Source organism: Schistocerca piceifrons, chromosome 3 (assembly GCF_021461385.2).
Source record: "Schistocerca piceifrons isolate TAMUIC-IGC-003096 chromosome 3, iqSchPice1.1, whole genome shotgun sequence".
In the NCBI taxonomy this organism is placed as follows: domain Eukaryota; kingdom Metazoa; phylum Arthropoda; class Insecta; order Orthoptera; family Acrididae; genus Schistocerca; species Schistocerca piceifrons.
This window is the reverse complement of record NC_060140.1, coordinates 400,788,627-400,812,913: the sequence shown is the minus strand read 5'-3', so window position 1 is coordinate 400,812,913 and position 24,287 is coordinate 400,788,627. Positions and strand designations below refer to the sequence as shown.

The 24,287-nt window shown below is 42.2% G+C and overlaps 1 protein-coding gene across 1 annotated transcript in view; it reads left to right on the top strand.

Annotated features, from left to right (window-relative positions):
- LOC124789705 (UNC93-like protein) overlaps window positions 1-24,287 on the top strand; it is a 426,216-nt gene that overhangs the window by 354,171 nt on the left and 47,758 nt on the right. Inside the window, exon 5 of the mRNA XM_047257157.1 lies at window positions 9,656-9,818. Within this exon, the coding sequence (XP_047113113.1) occupies window positions 9,656-9,818 (163 nt within the window). The remainder of the gene's footprint in view (window positions 1-9,655; window positions 9,819-24,287) is intronic.

Genomic DNA, 24,287 nt, shown 5'->3' with positions numbered 1-24,287 from the left:
TTACATCTGACGTGATTCTAGCCGAAATTAAGGTTGTCGCAGTATTCTAGTGCAAGATGTTATTATTGTTATTGTTATTACTATTACTATTATTATTGCTATTTTTGTTATTAACGTACACGTTGCGCCAGTATGGTGTCTACTTCTACTGATAAATAATATTACACTTAACGAAATGGGTCGTTAGCATCTACGCAGTTTAAATATGTAGTGGAGAACAGTCGGCTCTTCGTATAATACTTCATTTTATGGACACTCAATGTCAAAAAGTATGTAACGTTCCCAACAGAATATCTTCCACCAGTATTACAGAATACTTCGTTGCAGATAAGGAAGAATGAGTGGTATCAGCGTAAGAAGTTCGTGGTACTATAGGTTCAACAGCCACGTGGAACAAAATGTTTCCTTAATACTGACTTGCGCATAGACGCCTGTAAGTTGGCTATCTCATTCTCTCATCTGCCATGCACGGTAAGATTGTAGATTACATGTCGACAGAAATGAAAATGGAGTGGTCCACAAACACATAATGACTATATCGGAACTAGCATTCTAGAGGAATGACGCTCAAATTCCCGCTTCGTCAAATAAATTACGTTAGCCGTAGTATCAATAAATCTAGTAGCTTGAATATCTGGCTGGTTGCTTTTCAATATAAGAATCTCGACACCAGACTGATGTTCAGTCTGCAATGATATCCTCTCGAACGAACGTTATATCTTTCATGATGTCTGACAACACAGTGCGAATAGACCGCCTGACTGAATTTGAGCGCACAAGCTAAAAATACACAGTGATCTTGCATGCAATACTAGAAGCGCGAATTTTGAAGACACCTGGTAAAAGGACACACACGCCTGTGACAGAAAGATGCGGTGCTTGTGGTAGCTCCATTCTGGAGGGGAAAACTCTTAAGAGCGTAATTACAGTATCTAAAGTAGGGATTTCACTACAACATTTCAGCAGTCCTTAGTATGATTTAAATCACAGCATTTGCGGCAGGTGGTTCCCCTAATCTCTTCTTACCTCGTTTTTGGTATTACACTGCTCTACAAAAGTTAAAGACGAGATGCATTTTGTAACGTAACACATTAACTACTCTTTTCAAGTGAGTGAAAGTGCTGGAGCATGTTGCGAGAGGTCTCCCAGTCGTACACAGAAAATTGGACGTCACACGGCTTGAGGTGAACGTGACTATAGCGCCCAGAGAGGCTCGCTCCGTAATACTGCGCATTTGAAGAAACTGGAAGCAGAAGCTTGCGTCAGTCAGAGAGCAGTTACAGTACACTGTAGTGGTGTTGTACATTACAACATCGTTCGCAGAAAACGTTTGGTTGATTTCACATGACGCAGAATAATCGGGAAACTGGAAGAAGGATGACGTGCGGCGAGTGTAGTCCAAGAGTTTGGTATTCCTCACAGTAAAGTTTTACGTGTACGAGGAGCGCTCTGAACCGCAGGGGCTGCTGCCCGAAGGAGAAGAGGTGGTCGACCACTTTCAACTACTGCAGCAGATAAGCGCTCCATTGAACATCAGGCAAGAAGGAATCCACGTCAAATAGAGGGGGTAATTGGAGGCACATTTAACAGGACTGCAAGACACGCTCTCTCACTCTCCACAGAGGCACGGGGCCTGCATGATGGCGGTCTCTGTGCCCGATGACCAGTACGTCGTGTTCCGTTGTCACCAGGCTATCGCCGGCACGATTGCAACGGAACCATGATCACTGATACCTCAAAACAAGGGATAATTTTAAGGAAAAACACATGGAAGATAGACCCATATATTTCTCCGTTTGTTGTTTCGTGGCAGACACTTTAGTGCTTAATAACAATTATTATAATTACAGTTGATGAACCTTGTTACATGAATAACAACGCTCACAATAATTTAAAGAACCTGTACAGGATCAATTCAGTAACAGCAAACTTTAATAGTTTACACCATTAAGAACAGAGCTTGAAACCAGGAATATACAGTTCCCATATACAAGTAACAAGTCACACCAACTAGGTGTGACTGCGAGCGGGTTCAGCAAACGGAGTATCGTCAGTAAAGTGAATTACAAATGACTGCCACTAAATGTACTAAGCATAGATATTAAGTTAAACAAATGAATAGGGCTCATCCCAAATACAGAAAGGATAACAAGCCACGCCAGTGACTGACGCTGTTGGAAAGCCATTATCAATGTATAAGCCTTAATAAAATATCTTAAGCAATACAATATAGTATCTCCCAAAATACAAGCAAACCTGGGAATGCATACAGTTCAAAAGTGACACACAGTTGGCACACACCGGCAGAAACATTAAGGGTTACCCTTAAATATACAATCTCCCGAATTACAAGATAAGCTGGGAAGACATACAATTCAAATGGCGGGAAGGCAAACAATTGAAACGTGACTCCCTACTGGTACACACCAGCAGAAACGTTGACAATGACCTTAAATGAATATACAATCCCCCAAAATTCAAGATAAGCTGGCAAATACAGGAGGCGCCTGTCACAGCCAACAGGCAAAACGCAGGCATGTTTTACAATGAGTTCAGTTAGCTGATGACTGTGGATCAAAGGAAAAGGCATTAAAATTTAACACGCTCCAGAAGTAGCAATAAGGGTGCGAGGTTTAACGAGTAATTAAAGAGCAGGTATGGTGAGGAGAAACTTCAGTCTTGCAGAACACGCTTCAACGCTAATGTGCTTACTGAATTCATAAATTGGGTACATTAAGAGCTCCTAATTAATTGGTGACACTCTGCCGTGGCACTTATCAAACGATCAACTTAACTTGAACCAAGATTGTGCTCTGGTAGAGACACCAGACTTCGGGTCAATCTAGACGTCGTGCGACGACGGAAGTGTCGCTGCAGCAGAAGATGGTTCAAATGGCTCTGAGCACTATGGGACTTAACATCTGAGGTCATCTGTCCCCTACACTTATAACTACTTAAACCTAACTAACCTAAGGACATCACGCACATCCATGGCCGAGGCAGGATTCGAACCTGCGACCGTAGCAGTACCGCAGCTCCAGATTGAAGCGTCTAGAACCGCTCGGCCACAGCGGCCGGCACAGCAGAAGAAAAACGCGTCTCTGCACTACTACCGGGAAACAAGAACACTCGGTTTATAACAGAGAATGCTTGTACACTCGCACTGACTATCCCGTGGAACAAAAATTTACATCAATTACACTAACTGATGACCATACACACAATCACTCGGAGAAGCTTTAATATAACGGGTCTAATTCCATATTAACAAAGACGTGGTGTTTTTACAATAAAAGGCTGCAAGCTTAACACTCCTTAAAATCACCTAAAAATTAAAAGGCTGAAATATCAACTCCTGCTAATGTAATGAGTAGGGCATACTCACCGACAAAGAGCAATTAACTCCACTTAGGTGTGAAGGAACCGTGGCTCCCAGGATTCCAGGCCGGGATGTTATTGCCCACAGTCCGTATTGGCGGTACGATAGCATTTAAGCTTGCAGAGTAGGCCGGGAATTAGCCGACCAGGTTGCACGCGATATCCATTGCTCTTCTCGCAAGTCGCAGCTTTCAATACTTAATCCAGCCACCAAGGCTAGTCTCCGACCGATTTATCCACTAGCGGTTTCTCGAGGCCCGTACCAGACAGGAGGAGCCCCCCAAAACCAACCAACCAGCCGCGTCCCCTCCAGCTAACGGTCCGCACCAGCGTCCGCCAAACTAACAACACAAGCCTCGATTTGTATCGGCAAACCCAAGTATTGGCGCCAACGGGGTGCCACGCCAGCCAGACTTACAGACGCCATGGTTATATCATACTGACTCGACGAAGGAGGGGTGAGGTGGTGTGCTTTTCTCGGATGAGAACAGAAGTGCTTCTAGACATACCCTGAAACGGCAGCGAGAGGAACACTTAATATATCCATGAATATTGTCGAACATGATCGTTTTGAAGCTCTACGTGTTAGGGTGTTGTGGGCAAAGTGCTGAAATGGCGTACCACCCTCGAAAACTTTGAACACTGGAAGATGTTGTTGTGAGACTTGTAACGCAGTTTCCTTTGGACGTAAACGACGCTTCCTTCGGACAGAAAATTGAAAATATAAAATAGTACTCAAAACCTAAAATAAGCCCCAGAATCCAAGATAGAAATTTCAAGTGCCACTGGAATATCATCACTTAAATAGTAGGAAGTACATAGAAAAGAAATCCAGTATAAGCTGATTTAATGTTTTGAAGAGGGAAAGAAATGAATTAGAATCTATTAGTTTCAAATTAAAATAATATTAGATCGCAAAGTTGTGTACTTATAGGTCATGGAATAGAACGAGTGAACTCAAAGAATACTCTTTGTGAGTACTCTTTGAGGACACTGCGTAATACAGAAGAAAAACGTCATGCATTGTTCATGAGCTGGTAGCGCTTGCTGGATCAAGTCGTATCTCAACGTATGCTCTTGCACGTAGGCGCGACTAGATTGTTTTTGTGCATCTTTGGAAATTTTTCGACCTGCTAGGAATCATTAATCTTGAAATAGGTAGATCAGCAACCTTGTGTACATCACTACGTAAACCCAAGAGAGGAAATGATCTGGACTTGTCTTATATCATACAGGAAAGACTTAACTTTACCCCAAAGTAATAGACTGTTAGCAATTTACCGACATAGGAAGTGAAAATTAGTATTGAATTGTGAGAAGGTACTGACGTTTCGTTAAAGTAGCAAATGAAATCTACATCTTCTTACAAACTCTTTGACGGAAACGTAACTAATTTCACCCAGCTCACGGAAAAGTTACTTCATTAATACAATAACAGGACGTGAATAGTATAGAATAAACCAGTAAAAAATGGATTTACTGCGTGACATTCCTTTCAGCCCATTTAATGTTGTGTGTTTATGAAATTTATAATTGTGCAACGACATAGATTAATAACAGCGCGCAGCATGCATAAATATTCTTTGCCGCGTTAGACAGTTATTGTACCGGTTCGAACTATTAAGCTTACGTAAACTGAAAACTTTACGGGAGAAACTGTTGCCGTACATGGGCTGTAGCCATAATTAGTACACGGATATCCGTTGGTGTCCAACTACGTGTACCTGTGCTCGTACGCGTCGCGGAGCATATAATCATTTGAACTGAACGGTATCATTGATACACACTCGGTGTGAATACAGTGCAGTAGGATAGATTTTTTTTTAGGTAATGTTCCTCATCAGACAATATTAAAGCTAGTTAGTCGGAGCACGAATATCATCAACGAACATTTCCAATACATCTTAAGACTGTACTCCTTTCCAACGCGGGTCTTTTCATGGGTGCATTTGACCGGAACTTCATTTCTACGGATGACAATTCGCGACCTCATCACTGCACAGATGGATCAGCTCCTGGAGCTACTGCCCGTTCCCCCGAGTTAAATCTCATCTGGGATGCGTCCGGGAGACGTACTGTAGCGCGTCCAATGCACCAATGACCATCCAGCGGGTGGCAACCGCACTGCCGGCGGAATAGAACGCCCAACAACAAGAGCACTGCTCGAGAGTTTGGGATCCTTACCAGGTCGGATTAAAGTAAGACACTGAAGCAATTCAGAGGTGTGCTACGCTAGCTTTGTTACCTGTAGGCTCGATCAACACGAAGGTATTACGGGAACACTTCGTGAATGAAATGGAAATCCCTGGAGGGAAGACGACGCTTTTTTCGCGAGGCAGTATTGCGAAAATATAGAGAACATGTATTTGAGGCCGACTGCAAACCGGTTCTACTGCCACCAAAGTTCATTTAGCATAAGGACCTCGAAAATAAGATGAGACAAATTAAGGCTCGTACAGAGACTTAAGCACAGTCGTTTCTCCCTCGTTGTCTTTGTGAGTCGAACAGGAAAGGAAACGACTAGTAGCAGCGCAAGGTACCCACCGCCGTCCGCCGTACGTAGGTTTGCGGAGTATGTATGTAGATCTCCTTACGAACCTTGGGGTCAGCATGGGAGCGCTTTGCAGAGCATGCACTGCCCTCCGTGACGACAACACACCCTTTTCTAAATTACGTATATCCCGCCTTCTTCTGTGTCCACACGACCATAACAAATCGTGGTTTCAGTGAAATGATTGTCTTCCGTCATTTCCCACTGCGCATTTCGTGCGGTTAGCTTTTGTAGTATGCTGTATCAGTCCTTTCTATTTATGGGCCATGTTTTATCGAGCTATGTTACTCGGCAGTCACACAGCATGCGAAAGCCAGTTCTCCACTGCATTGTGCTGTCTAAGTCGATTTTGTGAACCTTTGTGTGAATCTTAATTTGTAAAAACAGCAAATGTTTTGTACGATGTCTGTTCAAAAATTCCGGAACATTCGTAATTTCGCGCCAATGGTGTGTTGAACCAAAATGTGATTGACATCCCTGCACACGCCTGTGTTTATTGTGCAACTGCCGAAAGTTTCATTGTTGTATGTCTGTTAGACATTGTTCAGTGCTGTATTGAGTAGAATGCTGTGTCACACAGTTTGCGAATGTCGAGATGACAGAGCTAGATGAGCAACATGTCTGCATTGAATTTTGCGTGAAACTCAAGAAAAACTTTACAGAGACACGCCAAATGATGCAGGAAGTCGACAGTGATGAGTGCGTAAGCCGTAGTCGACGTTATGAATGGTTCACATGGTCTAAAAATGGTCAGACGGTCGTTAAATACGAACCTCGTTCATGAAGCCCTTCGACGTCTCCCTACACCGCTAATGTCAGGAACGTCAACGAAACTGTGCGTACCATCGAAGACTGACTCCCCAAGAGATTGTCCGGCCGCTGTGACCGAGCGGTTCTAGGCGCTTCAGTCCGGAACAGCGTTGCTGCTACGGTCGCAGGTTCGTATCCCGCCTCGGGCATGGATGTGTGTGATGTCCATAGATTAGTTAGGTTTAAGTAGTTCTAAGTTTATGGGACTGGTGACCTCAGATGTCCCATAGTGCTTAGAGCCACTTGAACCATTTGAACCAACAGAATACATATCAGTTGGATTATGTCATCCAGACACAGCATCTTGGAATGCATTATGTTGCCGCCAACTTCGTCCCACGGCTCTTGAAACAAGAGCAGAAACACCGTCGCGTCGTAATCTGTGAAGAGCTTTCGGGTCGCCCAAATGAGAACTAGATCTTCCTTAAGACAGTCGTACTGGTAATTAGACGTAGGTCTACTGTTATGATGTTGAGATCAAGGTTCAATCTTCACAATGAGTCGGGAAAGGTTCTCCAATAAAAGCTAGTCAGCTCAGGTCAAATTTCAAAGTCGTACCGATAGTTTTCTTTGACTTTAAAGGATTAGTTCATCATGAATTCGTGACACAGGGACACACTGTTAATCGATGGTACTATCGGGACATGTTGCGACACCGACGAGAAAATGTGGCAAGGAAACGACCTGAAAAGTGGCGAGACAATTCATGGCCTTTGCATCACGATAACGCACTAGCATATTCATCCCGGTGGTGCGTGACTGTTACACGAAAAACGAAATCATTGTGTTGCCTCACCCTCCTCCAGGCCTAGCCCCTGCTGACTTTCCTTTTATGTCCAAAAATGAAAACCGTGAATGAGATTTTCACTCTGCAGCGGAGTGTGCGCTGATATGAAACTTCCGGGAAGATTAAAACTGTGTGCCGGACCGAGACTCGAACTCGAGACCTTTGCCTTTCGTGGGCAAGTGCTCTACCAACTTTTTTTATTTTATTTTTATACAAATGGATAAAAGGAAGGCCGTTCCTCTTCGGCAACATAAACAGAACAATAGGAAGTCGTCCCGTTACGACAAAGGATGCTCCATACTATAGCCCGCTGCGAATTTTTCGATGACTGTCGTCTCGTTGCTGCTTTGTTTCCGTTGTTTGTTCAGTCTCATAGAAAAAGGAACTGGGAAGAGGTGCTATAGATATCTTCTCATGTCATCGATAATCCAGCTGCGAGGCGGATTATGGAATGCGCTCCAAAGAAAATTAGAAAAATATTGCCTGTATTTAGGGTTCTTGACGATCACACAATGTCGTTCGTTGAGGTAATACCAAAAATCGGGTACTGTCTTTTCGCCATTACCGAATAGGTAATGAAGAGCGTGGCCGCTGATCCACGTCACAGAGTTCGTTTTTGCTCTTGGGAAATAAATCTTATCGGGGAAAAGCTTATCGGGGAAAAGAAGTAATCGGGTAGTTATCCTGTCGGGAGTCGTGCGTGTCAAAAAAGCCAATGTCTGACGCACCTAATACCAAACGTCCTTTGCCGACCCGCATTCGAAACGATGTTCATCCGTGTCAATCACTTGGCATGTGGCACACAAGGGTGAATCAGCTAGGTGGATGTGATGTAGGCGGGACTGGCACAACTGTTTCCCATTAACAGTTACGTACCATGCAGACTGCACGTCAGTATCAAGGGTGGGGGCATGCACTGCCTGCCACACAGCGCGCCACTTTGTAGTGGGGTGTTTGCTTTCAATCACATTCGGCGTCCTGTTCATTTGCGTGGCAGCATATATCGTCCTCGTCATCATCAAGCGTGTGGGTAGTAGTGCGGTGCGGATGTAGCTTAATTCAAGGAAGAATTGGCTGATGTAGAAGAAAGGTGCTGCGATGTCCGATATCATCACAGAGGGTGCGAGTGAGATTGGTCGTAAGGCTTCCGGTAAGAGACTTGTGAGGCACGTCAGACTTCGTCGCCACAGTTGCAGGTGACAGCTGACGAACAGGGCCTTCACTCTGTTCTGAACATGACAAAGGCCTAAACCCCCTCTGCTCCTCGGGAGGGTTAGGGACTCGTAACGAATCTTAAATAACATGCCCGTATTAACAAAGGATCCCAAAACCGCCAACATGCGCTGAGCCAGGGTAGGTGGTATCGGAAGATCAACTGAGCTACCCAAGCACGGTCCCCACAGCTTTACTACTGCCAGTATTTCGTCTCCTACCTTCCAAACTTTACAGAAGCTCTCCCGCGAACCTTGCAGAACTAGCACTCCTGAAAGAAAGGATATTGCGGAGACATGGCTTAGCCACAGCCTGGGGGATGTTTCCAGAGCAGTAGAGCGTCTGTAAAATTTGGAAGGCGGGAGACGAAGTACTGACAGAAGTGAAGCTTTGAGGACAGGGGTGAGTCGTGCTTGAGTAGCTCAGTTGGTAGGGCACTTGCCCGCGACAGGCAAAGGTCCCGAGTTCGAGTCTCGGTCGGGCACACAGTTTTAATCTGCCAGGAATTTTCAATGAAAACCGTGTTGAAAAGACGAATATTTGCAACGACAGCCGAGACAAAAGAAAATTTGCAAACGGCGCTTCGCGCGATCCAGCAAGAGGCGTACCAAGACAGCTTCAGGAGGTGGAAACGGCTTTGGGAGTGGTATATCAATTATGGAGGAGAGCATTTCGAAGGAGATCATGCACAATAAGTAGAACGTAAGCGCAGAAAAAATTTGTGGACAAAGTTCCGGAGTTTTTTGAACAGGCCTCTTACATCCTGTTTCACGATCGTAGTTGTTCAGTTGACTTTTTTGTGTGCTCGGTTAGGTCTTACTCGTAAAATTTTTTAGTTTCTTTGCAGCTACTTTTCTCTTTCGGTGAGTGCCGCCAGCAGAAGACTACGGAGTGTGACGTGCTCTCGCTGTCTGCAGGTACAAGGAGGGCCAGCGGCAGGGCTCGGGAACCGGCCTGTCCGGCTTCGGGCTGCTCGCCATCACCCTGAAGCTGCTCAAGGAGCGCGACCAGCTGCTCATGCTGCCCATCATCATATTCCTCGGCTTCGAGCAGGCGTTCATCGGCGCTGATTTCACCGCTGTGAGTTCCAGTAGCAAACTTATCATTAAACTTCCAGTATCCTTACTCGGGCAGTATCTCAAATGGTTCAAATGGCTCTGAGCACTATGGGACTTAACATCTGAGGTCATCAGTCCCCTAGAACTTACAACTACTTAACCCTAATTAACCTAAGGATATCACACACATCCGTGCCCGATGCAGGATTCGAACCTGCGACCGTAGCGGTCGCGCGGTTCCAGACTGAAGCGCCTAGAACCGCTAGGCAGTATCCCAACGTCCATGATTTTTTTTCCATAACGGAAGAAGGAACTCTGTTACCGTTCCGTATTATTTCTATAATACACACTGATGAGCTAAAACACTGAAACCACTGCTGACCGCGAGGATGAATACTACTGGTGGCACTGCGGGCACTTGCCACGGCGAGACAGTATAGGTTTGTTATAATTAAAGTACATATAGAGCTACGCACATGGGCTGTAATTATCGTATGGCTGCGAAACTTGGTCAGTATTCCAATCGATTTACGCTTTAAAAAAGTACTTCAAATTTTGCCCACCACATGCAAATGTGGCGCTATGAAAGCAAGAAGAGCGTATAGCAACGTTTCGATATGTGAATGGATGACGAACGAGACGTGGACACTGAAGCACCATTTCATTTCTCCCAGTAACTCACCAAAAAATCTTAACACAAGTTTTGAATAATAATTTAATTCCAGCACTACTGAAGATGAGGAATCGGGGAATATGAATCACCCACAAGCTTCTCTTCAAGTTTGCATTTATTGCAACACAACCAGTTAAAACATCAACAATTACGTGTTGCAATTGATTAGGTAGGTCACAGATATACTGGCAATAACTTATAGGAAACAGATTAAGGCTTGCCAAATTAGAAAATCTAAATTCTACCTAAATTAGGAAATAAACAGTTAAACTGGAGAACAACTTGCTTCAGATTTGACTGGTATACATTATAGCGCTGTAACACTTTTCGAAGATCGTAGAACACGGAGAACTAAGCAAATTCACATGTTACAGGAAGCCGGATCAGTTAGTTTAATTTGAGAGTAATATTTCAGTGGACTTACTTAAACACTAAATGAGAGGATGAATCTAGCACCCATTAAAAGAGGAATACACATTAAATCATGGAAATATCACAATGAATTCAAGCTTCTAACACAACTCTGTTTCACCCTGAACAATTCATCATACCATCAATTTGGGATCAGATTGGCCATGTAAAATCCACTTACTAAGCTCCACTACAACAAGTTACTCTCTAAGCTATATAATCTGTATACAAAAGCAAAGGGATAATAATGGATCAGCGCTGGCCTAAAGCTAGCTTGAGGAATTAAACCCCTCCCTAAAGTTGAGGCAGGTAAAGATAGGGTAAGGTTGACCTTCACAAATAACTAACTCATTAATTGACCTGAACCGAAAAAAAACATCGCGGGACAAGTCCTACATAATTTAAGGTATAAAATAGTTATTGAACTAATTAACTAAAATCTTATAGAAAACTCGATAAACAAATTACACAAATTCAAATTTAAGTTACATTGGTTGCATGACGTGCATCGCGAGTGATATGGGACGTGCTGGTTACCGATTCAAAGAAACCCAGGAGTCAACCACAAGACAACAATAATTCATTTCTAATACATTGGGCACGAATGATAACACTGATATGAACCAAAGAGCACACAGCGGAAGAAACGGAAGAGAATTTCTAAAGCGTCTGATAGGAACAGTCAACAGTAGTAGCGACGAATAACTTAGGCAATATGGCCGGGTTACTGGATCACCGTTTTAGTGGAGTGTGAATGGCATCCACCGCTGAACAAAGGTGTATGATAGGTCTTAACATGATTGATGCTACCGGTACCGAGGCACATTCTTGCTTCCACACCGCCAAAATAGAGGAAACAGAACTGATAGAATTTCTATAACGTCTAGAATCAGACCCAAAAGCCAGTAACCTTATCGAGGCCACGTCCACACTAGACACAGAGTCGACTACCGTCGCACTAACCGCGACCACTCACCACTCCCGGCCTTCCCGCTCGTTCCCAGCTTCGACTGCAACGGTGTGTTAATACCATCGAATCGAGTGTCATCCCTTAGCATTACCTACTGTACGTTTTGGTAGGCAAATCTGCTCACTATCACCAAAGAATGTCAGGTGACATTTTCATCCACTTATTATGACATATAAAATCTCTCATGTAAGGTGCGAAATTGGCATTCATTCTACCTGCCACCTTACGATAGTATACTATGTCGAAAATGATGATGCAGAGTTGGAAAGGAAATCATATAAATGACTAGCGAAAGAAGAAAATTGTGGACATGTGGAATGTAGATTTTATTGCCCGTGAGATAGGCACTTCAGATGGCTGAAGCAATGGACACAGCAAATTATCTCAAGTGTAGAAAACGTTCTGCAACAGTGGGACGTTACTGCTATTAAGGGGGCGGGGGGGTAGGACGTCAAACGGGCCGACTTGAAGCAGAAGAGGCACCACAGGACATTTTAATTTCCACTGTCTATATTTTTACAAATAAATTAATAAAACTTTGAAGCATGACCAGGAAGGATTCAGAATTCACACTCATAGCAGTGGAAGTTCGAAAACACAACGAAGTAATTTGTTTTACATCTGGAATTTCATCATTTTTTTCACTTACTAATGGCACATTTGTTGCTACAGGTACACTTTTCTTCATAAGTAAGAGAGATTCTTCGATGAATTTTGCACAGCATACAAACCATACTTAAAGGTGCATGAAACTCTAGAATTTTCCAAATCTATTAAAAATTGTGGTAAAAATTGAGGTAATTAACTATAAAATTTGTGTTTTTTCCAAACACGAACTTTAAAATATAACAGCTCATTCGTTTTTTCATAAATTAAATAAATTCTAGAGTTTCATACACCTGTAAGCATGGTATGTGTGTTGTGCAAAATGCATCGAAGAATCTGTTTTCGAAGTTCCACTGCAATTAGTGTGAATCCTGAATCCTTCGTGGTGATGCTGACAAAGTTTGTGAATTTATTTGTAAAAGTATAGACACTGGAAATTAAAATGTCACGTGATGCCTCTCCTGCTCCAAGTCGGCCCGTTTGACGTCCTACCTCCCTTAAAGAAAGGCTTAAAACTGACGAAGAACTACCTGAATCTGTACATGTAGAAAATTCCACTCTTTAGACGTAAAGAGGTTAACACAGGATAGGTAGTAGGGAAGGCTCGAGGGATTTTACCACCCCATGCGCCTCCCCCGTACCCCTTCTTCCATTTTCAGACATACTCAACCTTTTTACCTTTTTCACGATGTCATTTATCCATGACGTCTCATCTTCACATACCACACTTACTCGTACATCTTTTCCACCTGAATACAGCCTTAAGACCAAAGCAACATTCATTGAAACAGAAGTGAAATGTTTACAGTGCAATACATTTTCATTTACACTCCAAAATTAATTACGTCAACCAGAATTAAGTTATGTCACGTACAGAGTACTTAACCAAAATCTCTTATCATTTTCAAGTTCCTTGAGGAGAGGGGAGCGAGACCTATAGCTACAACCACTAGTTGAGTACTCTATAGTTAGTAGTTATGTCCGACCTTCTGCTGTAAGAAGAGGAAGGTCGCAGGACAGCAAGTGACTTACATGTAAATGCTTTATTGTCGAAAAAACTACTGTACAAATGGCCAGACCCTCTTTAGTGTAAATGTAGTACTTAAGGGAAGAACGGCTGTGGTCGGATATCGAGGAGTTGTGCTTTCCGAAATGACAGGACCACGATTTATGGCTCGAAACAAGCAGTTTTGAAAGAACTTTCTTTTGTTTTTAGTGAAAAGTAGCAGCTAAATCTTAAATACAGTTGTTTAAACGCAAGCAATGTGAAATATGACGAAACTGGAGAAACAGTTCATCCAGTGCACTTTAGTTACTTAAGCTCCAAAGCAAGATTAGAAAGGTTTTTTCGGTATTATCTTAATATTAGTATTATTGATGATGGTTTCAACACAGGGAAATAAGCGCGAAATAGAGAAAACTTAAGAGAATTAACAGCACAAGGAGTTAACTTAGAGGGTCGTGGTAAGGATAAGAGGAATGCAAATGCATTAAAGGCAGATTCAAAGGAGAGGGAGTGATGGAAAACGGATGCATGCATCTTTCCACGTTGTGTGAAAGCTGCTTAATAACAATGTCTGGATTCAAAAGACTATGGCATGTGACGGGCAGAGCATATTTTACGTATTCCTTATTTATTTATTTATTAGAACTTGTTTTTTGTTGGGCGAAGGTTGCTGTGTAGGAACTGTTATTTATTCATACTCTGACATTTACGTTTATTTGTAACTCTTGAAGTTCTTAGCTTCTGCAGTGGCTCTGAAGCTGACGCAAGTACTTTTCAAGTATTGTGTAGGCGCAAGATAAAAACTGAGTTGACAACACTGTCAATGTTAACTTTTGTTACTTTGAAGACTCACCTAAGGTGCTTCATCTGTCATCTGTTACAGAATACCGTAGACTATTTCCAGTAAGACACCAACTTTTATGAGTGATTTACATTTCCAAATTATTCTCACACTTCTTCATTAATACGTAACTTTCAGTGTTTCGTTTAATTCATCCTTTTCAAACCATAGCAAAATTTAAGATTTAGCCGTCCCCAGAAAACTGTCGCCATGGGCTGTGGCATTGTTCACCCTCGCTCTTCGCTCTCCCTTCCCCCCCCCCCCCCCCTCCACCTTCCCCCATCCCAGCATCCCTGCCAACCACGACGACAAGTAAAGGAATCTGGAAGAACGTGGACACTTCAACCGATGTTGAAAAACCTGACCTGACAGATTATTAGTAAGTGTTTTGAGGTACACAGGGGACTTACTGTGACTCGAGAATGAAAAACAGAGGTACCTGTACGACCCAACGAAAGTTTAGAATATGCTGAAGCAGATCATTGGTGTTGTTTAGCTTAGTAGCTACGTAAATACGTATAGATTAGTATCACACATGAAGAGAAAGCGAGCAATATTTAAATAAACTGAAAGACACCACCTGCTGAAAAAATTTTGGGATCTGGTGGAATGAACAATTTGGCGGAAGTACATCAACGAACAGATAAACAGTCTATAGGCTCTACCCAGAGCTGTCTACATCTCCTTGAGCACGATCTTCGAGACGTACCGTTGGGTTTCATGTCAATGGGATTCGATTGGGCTTAGGGCTGAGGAACTAAATCGAATTTGAAAAAGCGATTTACAACTCTGTCACAGACGATGTAATCCCAGTCTCATTATATCCAGCACAAGAAATTTGTAAGCCATGTTTAGTCGGCATCTAACCATAGGTCAGAGAGCTTATCTCAGTGAAGATATTCGAAGCAACACCACCCAAATCCACATCTACCCGCCCAGATTTACAAGTTTTTGAAGGCTGTCGTCAATCGCTCAAATGAGATACGAGATGGCTTTCTTGGTGTTTCTCCAGTCTTTCTTCTATATAACCTACGCACTAAACTGTTCGTAACACGTTGCTTCTAAACGGTGTCACACGTCTTCTACAAACAACGTTCTCACTCTGAAGCTGGCAAACGTGCGTCCCCTCTTCGCAGTCCATCGAGGGGCATGCGGAAGAGGAGGAGACATAACTGTTCATTGCTGACACTGTAGACCTAATGTACGATACTTTTTGCGTCAGTTACGATCTCTCTTTTAGGCTCCCGTCATTCAAGTAACGAAAGCATGGTTACAAAACTTTTCACTTAAACACGTAACGATGATGTGAAGGAAACATTTTTTTTGTTGGAGGATCATTTAATAAGTAATGAGACAGTTTGCTGTACAACGAAATGGATTTGGCAAATCAGTGGAAATTTTTGTCTACTGTTCCATGAAATCTACAATACCATTTATGCATTTGTCCCATTTTCCTACGAGTCATTTTACCTATTCGGCGAAGAATCTTTTTTTCACAGCGAAATTCAATCGTCAGCTGCACGATTTCAGTATTTCATTGCACTTAACCGGTTTCGACAAATTGTCATCTTCGGAAGCCTACTACACTTAGAAAATCATAAATCGTTACAACAATATCATACATTCATGCGAAGTACGAGAAGCGAATTACAAACTATTTACTCAGTATTGGCTTATTACACAGTTAAGCAGGTGTCATTACCTTCATAAATGAAGGATATTACCACAAAATATCGCAAAACGTACGCAGTTTATGCTATAATTACGAGAGAGTGCTGAAAAGTAGTATCTCCGAATTTTTTATTCTGTTCTCCATATCGCTTGACCTATTACATGTCACGTGTATTACTGGACCGGCTTTCCGGCTTCGCTCTCGCGCTAGAGGGCTCCGAATTGTAGTGTGTAACGTAGCGTTATGTAACGTAACAATGTTAGAGCCTGTGAAAGCCACAGAAATTTGAAAGTACGAATTTGAAGAGTTCGTCCACACATAGAGCAACTTGTCCTTCAGAATTACAATGCCAGACAACACACGAGTGTTGCGACATCTGTAATAAATCAACGCCTTGCGTTCCCTGTCATCAACAATCTTCCATACAGTCGCGGTTTGGCCCCATCCGATTTGTTCCCAAAACTTAAAGGACACCTTCGAGGGCTTCTTTTTGATAGTGATGAAGGTGTGCTATCAGAGGTGAGGTTGTTGCTCCGTCAACAAAGTCTAATATGATTTGGTCTCTCGTTGGAATAAATGTGTTCGTCGCCAGGGTAACAACGATGAGAATAAAGTATGTAAACATGAAGACTAACGATATAGAATGTTAAATCAGTTTGTTTGAATTATGAAGCTTTAGGGGTTTTCACGTAAAAAAATACAGCACGCCCTCGCATAGTTACAAATTGGCAACTTTCAGTAAAATAATCACAGTAATATAAACATAAATCATTAGAATAATGCCATACATGTATGCAAAATGAGAGGAGCGTATTAAAAACAACTTTCTCATTATTGGCTTATAACACGAAGAGGCATGTGCAGTATCAGGTCGAACGTTGTCTTGAAGAAGAATCACACTGTTCTCTGCAAAGCCCGAGATTTCTTCCCCAGTACTTGCCTGACTTTGTACTCAGTCATGTCTGAGTAGTAGAAGCAGGATTAAGTGTTCCCTCGGACAGCGAGATCATAAGAGACGGAGTGCAAGCTCGTATTGCGACGAAAGGACGGGAAGCATACCAGGGCGTGCCCTTTTGAAAGAAGCAGAGCTGGAATTTGCCTGGAGCGACTTAGGGAAATCGCGGGAAATGGTCAGACGGGGATTTGAACAGTCGTCCTCTGGAGTGCGAGTCTAATGTGCTAACGACCTCGCCACCTCGCTCCGTATGTCTGAGCAGTATCGTCTGTTAACAGCGCGTTGTCCCTCCACAAATTCACAGAAAGCCTAATACGAGCACTCGAAACGACGGTGAATATTCTTCTATCAGTCGAAAGTTCGGTTTTTAGTTTCTCATGGACAGGAGATGCAAATTTGTCTCCACTGTATGCTATGACGCCTGGACTACGACTCAATATGATGTATCCACGCTTCATTAAAAGCGAAAATCATATTCTAAGGTGATGACCTTCGTGTCGGAAAGGATATTTGAGCTTAATGCAGATGTGAAATCTCTGTTCGTTCAGGTGGACAGTAAACTCTATGAGAATCCAACTCGAACAAGTCTTACGGTAGTTCCATTTGAATGACAGACTGAGTCGTTTCAACAATCACTCAAAATTGCTCAGCAGTTGTTCGGCAAATTTGTTGCCGGTATTCATAAATAAATGAATCGATACAACATTGCAACGCTGGTACCGATACTGATTCTGGACACGCGGAGCGGTGCTCGTCGGTTACGTATTGCGGACAATTTTAAACTTTTCCACCCACAATAAAATACTCGCAGTCGTATTGTTTTCTTCATATAAGAGTGTTTAGGCCGGTTGTACATGTTTTAAAAATGAAAATCTGATCACAGAATGCTGGTCTTCAAAAGTACTTTCTTAGAACGGACACGCCATCATAATTTAGACATTGTGTTAGCCTTAAAATTAATGAAACAAATGGTTATCTCTTCTCGCAAGGTTTTGAATAGCCGAAAAGTTTCAGTTCCTTACATTGGACGTTGCGGTGTATGTCTGTCACGCGTTTGTTTGTTAAATTAGTGTATGGCCTACGTACTTTCTTCTCGCGATCCCAAAAGCGTTTCGTCATTATCGTTCAGCTGTTGAGTGGCTGCACTATAAACCCGATAAGTCTTGCCATCGAGTCTTGGCCAAACTGTTACTTACCGATACTGTCATTTTTGACAGGTCTTTCATTAACTGAAAAAAGTGAGATTAATATGCTGTTCAAAGTAGGGTTAGATAGGTAAATCTGCTCGTCAGTCCAAGGCCGGTGCTTACAATCATCAAGTGGTCCGTTGCCTGCTTCAGCCAGCGCACAATGATCGTTTTACTTGTCCCGTGCCTCTTTATGCTTCAATGAGAGTTCATATAATTATAAACAACATTCACTTCTACCAACGCAAAACCTCATTTACACGCCGCTGTAATCCCAAGTTATGAAATTATATACTTCAGTAACGATATATACTCACAATTCTACCCCACATGATGTAGTAGTTTGCGCATATTCCCCGTTTCACTATCTCATTACTTCTACTAAAAAAATTCAGTCCATAACTGAAATGGTAAGTACTAACTGAGTTTTTATCACTTGTGCAATCGTCTCATTAGCTTATTCACATGTTCGACTTGCAATGAAATAGTTTGCATTCCTTTCCTCTATAATACATTTTATACTTAATTTATAATTGTACCATTTCAAACACGTCGTATCTACAGTTATGTATCTGACGTAAGCTGCTTTTTAACTGTAATTAAGTTTATAAACAAGTTTCGGCCGTTCACTCACTATCGACAGAATCCGTATTACACTACAGCTGTAACAAGCAATACAAGCCACTATGTGGATACCATAGTGTCAATCAACAGAGCATTTTTAATAGATCTACATCATAGTTACACACCTCACGAATGGGTGGTATTGTTTAATGAAACTGTCCGCAACTACATATGAAAGATACTCTAAAAAAGCAGTTTTCTTTCAGGAAAAGTGGATGCAACAAGCCGATTCGCGAGGAAATACAAGCTTAAAAACACACAACGGAATTACTTCTCTCTGTCGTTTACTTTATCCCATTGCACATTTCAATTTAAGAAATTTTTGCAATTCTGCTAAAATTTTCAATGATATGAGGTCTCGCCAGAAAACTATTTTAAGCCGAGGTCTGTGAAAATCGAACCGTACAAGCCGTGCAACATGTATTCACCGGCATATATCTTGATAGATTGAATTGTGACCCATTTAGGATGTTGTAGCCGACCAGAAAAGATCTTAAAAGGAGAAAATCGCTTTCCGGAACCGATTGCGACAGATTTTCAGGCGCTGCTGTGGCAGATAAATCAGGAAGCACTGGGTCGATTTCAGCCTGAGGAGCCTTTCTTTTAACACACAGGAACGGAATAAGGTCACGTCTCCTCCCTGTGTGAAATATTTCCCATCTGGCTCATACGGAAGATTTACTGAGTCCATTCTTACCATCAATACGTGACTTGCATAGGTATTACAGCATCAACGGCCATTTACACCTTATTCATTCTGACATCCTTAAGCACGCCATTTGGAATCCATACAGCAGGAGAACGCACGAGGTACTGATCTTCAGCAATGTCAAAATGTATGGGAACTTAACGTTTGTAATACAGAGACAGATTTAATGGAAATGTTCAGTGAATAAATGTCCAATTATCGGGCAGTCATCTGATCACAAGGGAAACCATTAAACAAACAAATCATTACTGGCATCATTAATCGATTTCATTTGCAGCTCTTAAAAGAAGCTAGGTTCATCTATTAAAATTTTATGGCGGCCTCCGTTTCACGTGAAGGGATCATGATAGATTATCTGGTCGATGTTTGGAATTATCCATTACTCCATCATGTATTTGTCTTCTGAACGTATCTATATAAACAAAAATCCTTTGCTGTGTGTATGAAAGATCATCATTTGAGAACAAATCGACAGATTTGACTGTTTTTTTCTTTTTTTCGTAATTGCCAGGACAAGGTTTGTATGAAAGCTACATTTTTGGAAAATCGACTGGGAAAGTCTGCAGTTCAGATGGTATATTTGTATGAAAACCTCGGTGAAAGAAATATAACGATCTGTTTGACAGTTCTGCCCACACATGTTTTCATGAAAAAGATGTGACGTTCAGTTTGACAGTTCTGATGTCTCATGTTTTATAACAATAACAAATTCTGCATTGAATATTGATATTTTGCGAAAGATAATACATTTTAAAGCGATATTTCAGTGTGTTATTGGTGGTGATGTTATCTTTGGTGTGTTGCAAAGATTAGAGTGATGTCAGTTCGTGGTTATTTGGTGTGCTGCAAACATTGAAATGATTTCAGTTTGTGGATTACCTCTCGGAAAAAATGTCACCATTGAGGCGTCGACATATCGGTCGGCATACGCGAAACGCAAGTCAGCTACGTGATCATCGATTCACTGCAACTGCCGAAGAGCGTAGACAGCGTTTGGAAGCAAATCAAACAAGAATTTATCAACAGCCTGCCATTGAAATTCCGAAACAACGGATACTGTCGAGTTCGACTCACTCAGTTGGAACTTACGGACAAAATAATTAGGAACGTTGACAAAACGGACGGCCAAACATATGTGATCGGTGGTTGGGTTGGGTTGTTTTGGGGGAGGAGACCAGTCATCGACGTCATCGGTCTCATCGGATTAGGACAGATTGTCGGCCATGCCCTTTCGAAGGAATCTTACCGGCATTTTCCTGTAGCACTTTAGGAAAGTCGTGGGAAACCTAAATCAGGATGGCCGGACACGGGATTGAACCGTTGTCCTTCCGAATGCGAGTCCAGTGTGCTAGCCACTCGGTCTAATCGGTGGTAATCATATCTTTGGTGTGTTCAAAGATTGAACTGATGTCAGCTCGTAGTGATTCAGTGTGTTGCAAACATTCGGTTGATTTCAGTTTTTGGTCCATTTCTCTGGAGAAAGTGCCACCAGTAAGTATCCGCGACATCGTTGGGTAAACGCGCAACACAAGTCAACAACATGACTGTTAGTTCACTGTGGCTCACGAAGAACGTAGACAACGTTTGGAGGCAAATCGAATAGGACTTCCACTTTCTGTTACTCCGGCTGCGAGAAAGAGTATGCTAAGCTGTGCAGTGAAAATGTGTAGTCATTTTTAGCAGTGAAATTGTCTTTATGGCTAACTTCATAATCTTAGCGTTCATAGATTAAAACCATGCCAAATACTGTCATTACAAGCCACTAACCTCACAGATTCAGCAGCTGAAAAGATCTGTCTCATACTCCGTGTACAAATGATTCCAAGCCATTAACCCATTCATTTTGACTTCTGTTCCTAATCAAGATTCTGTTTCCAATAACAATTAATGAGGCCAGAGACAGAGGGGAGGCGGAGATTGAAGAGGAAGTGGAAGGAAATGTGCATAAAGAAGGGGAAGAAGGGTATGGACCTAGAGATGAGGGAGAAGAAAATGGAGAGAGAGAGTGTGGGATAAGAGATGTACAGGGAGAGGGGAAAGGGTGATGAACAGAGAAAGAGGGAGGAAGAGGAGGTGGGCAAAGGGAGGGGAGAGAAGGACAATGATAGAAAGAGGAACGAGAAGGAGATTAGGATGCACATCCAATCCAATACATTCGATATTTAGCAACTGCGAAGCATTGCCTGGTTCGCTACTTTGTTTATGAAAACTGTCTGCTACGATGTCTTACATTTTCGAGGCTAACACAAATTTAATGAAGGTATTTTAATTCCATCTTTGCAACTACAAGGAAATGCGTGTTTGACACATCAAACGCGTTTCGTTTTATTAAAATAGAACGTCAACAGCTTAATGAAAGAATCTTAAACTGACTTTCTTCATAGATCGAAACACACTTCGTTACAGAACATGTTGAGCTTACGATATTTTACGCTGGTTTCCGTTCACATCAGAAAACAACATCTGCTTGCACATTTTTGAGTTATTTCTGTTGATTCACGACTATTCTCATTTGCTTTGTAGATCTATGCATTTTTTGATTCAAAACACACGACAATACAGCGTCACTACTGTTTGTCTCTATCTGGCCACATACGATTCGTGGATTTTGTGTAGTGTTTTTAACTTCGCCGTTAGTGTTTTCTTTGATGTAAACTCTTCTTCTGCGATTCGTCGTATGTGTTTTACGCCGTTGAACTGTGTTGTCGTGTATGTATTTAATGTCTGAGAGACATAAAGGTGTAGTGGTGCAGTTCAAGATTTTAATCGTGAGTTGATGGGTGCGGCGAAAACATGCTTTTTCCTGCAGTTGCCAAGACGGAATTAACATGCTTTTAATAATTATGAAGGAACTACAGACAATAAGGCCGCAAAAATGAATTTAACACAGGTTTACTTTCATTTCTGTGCCATTTGTCGAGATAAAACATGTTCAGCATTAACAATACCTAAAATGAAATGAGATAAGCATTTCCAAGTACTTAAACTCAGGTCCAGTGGAATTACAAAATGTATTTCCTCTGCATGTATTCACATGAAATCAATAAGGTACAGTAACATCATATCAGAAAATCTGACGGAGTACTGAGATCATATCACTTACGAACATTGATATAGCTAATAAGTATGATGCAGGTATGAGTGTGGCAAGGCCGAACTGGTAAAGGACGACCATATGGATGATGCCGTGTTGGATTTGAGAGACAACCACAGAATAACCATTAGCAGCTTGTTTTGTGAGAAGTTACAGGAACCTGACCACAGGTTATACATAGTCCCATACAGCATACTTTCGCCAGATAAATCACTGATGAGCCACGTGAACAGTCACACGTTTGGAATGGTGATTACAGACTGAATGCAACTCTGGTTCAGTCGAGCCTATACGTCATCTAATTCTCGAAATGCCGTGCTGCAGTTTTATGCCGAAAGCTGCAGCTGCAAGATGGGTATCACAGCAACCGGATGAGTCCAAACAGTGGCAGAACCCTGACGTTCCTTGTTTCCAGTGTCCCGCAGCTCATCATTACCTAATTTTCTAAGTTCAGGGCGAACTTCTGTCGAAAGGAACGTTTAATAACAAAGAGGCATTTCCTACCTACGGAAACTTTCAGAATATACCAATGGTCTACGCTCCCACATACCAAGAAGCGGGCACTCAAATCTTTTCCCAGGTTCGGTGCCAGAATGGCTCCTTCTGCTTTCTAAAACCAGAAAACAAACCGTAGCCCAAAATGGCTACTGATTCTCTCACAACATAGAGAGATACTATCTCGATGGAAAAATTTTCAGTCATCACTCCAGCAACTCACCATTTTAGAGATGAATTGCTGTCGTTTTTTCAACAGCTACAGGCGTTCTCTGATAAACATTATATGACCCGGCAGAAAAACAAGCATCGTCTGTGTCTCCAATTCTTGAGAAAGCCCTGTATCCACAGACACTACTCCCTCGCTCATCTCGTTTACCCAGCATACATCGTCATCCCGGTGCCTGCAAATGCATCACTCGGCCGGAGATGTTGACTGTTGGCCCATGAACCCCTGCTGCACTAGGGATTTCCCCTTTTGGACGGCCACACTGTAAATCGTGATCAGTTTTCCCCTACCACTTGTTCTTGCCAGTTCACACAGAACCACAAAACTAGCATTAAGTGAAAGTGTAGATGGATCGCGTAACTCTTCATCGATTCCCGCGAACGTGTTTAGCAACACAAGCACGCTCCAGTTATAAAATGTCGAGTCAAAACACCTTCAGCACTCTAAATTCCAAGTTGCTATTTTATTTGACCAACCGGTTTCAGAGCTGTATTACGCCATCTTCGGGTCCTCTAACCGACGTGTAGGAAGAATCCTATCTCTGGTCCAGTCAAAATGTGCGATAGTATTAAGTGACTGGTATCCGTCAATCTCTTCTTCACATGGCAGTCCCTTTGTTCATCACTTTCCGACTATTAAACATCGGCAAGAGATGATCGAAGCTTTCGCTGTGTCTATAAGAAATCTACTGACGCCAGTCACTGAATGTTGCTCCCCATTTTGACTTGACCAGAGGTAGGATTCTTTGCACATGTTGGCTAGGGGACCTGAGGATGGCGTAACGTACCTCTGGAACTGCTTGCTTAAATAAAACAACTGGAAATTTAGACTGCTGAAGGCGTTTTAATTCGACATTTTATAACTGTAACGGATGTGGGATGTTAAACAGTATTGAATTGCTTCTACTAATATTCTCAACACCTACCGAAATACACCGTCCGTAGCATGAATAACCAACATCGACCAAGCTTAATCAAATTTAAATCACATAAGCAGAATGACTGATATTGACTAACACG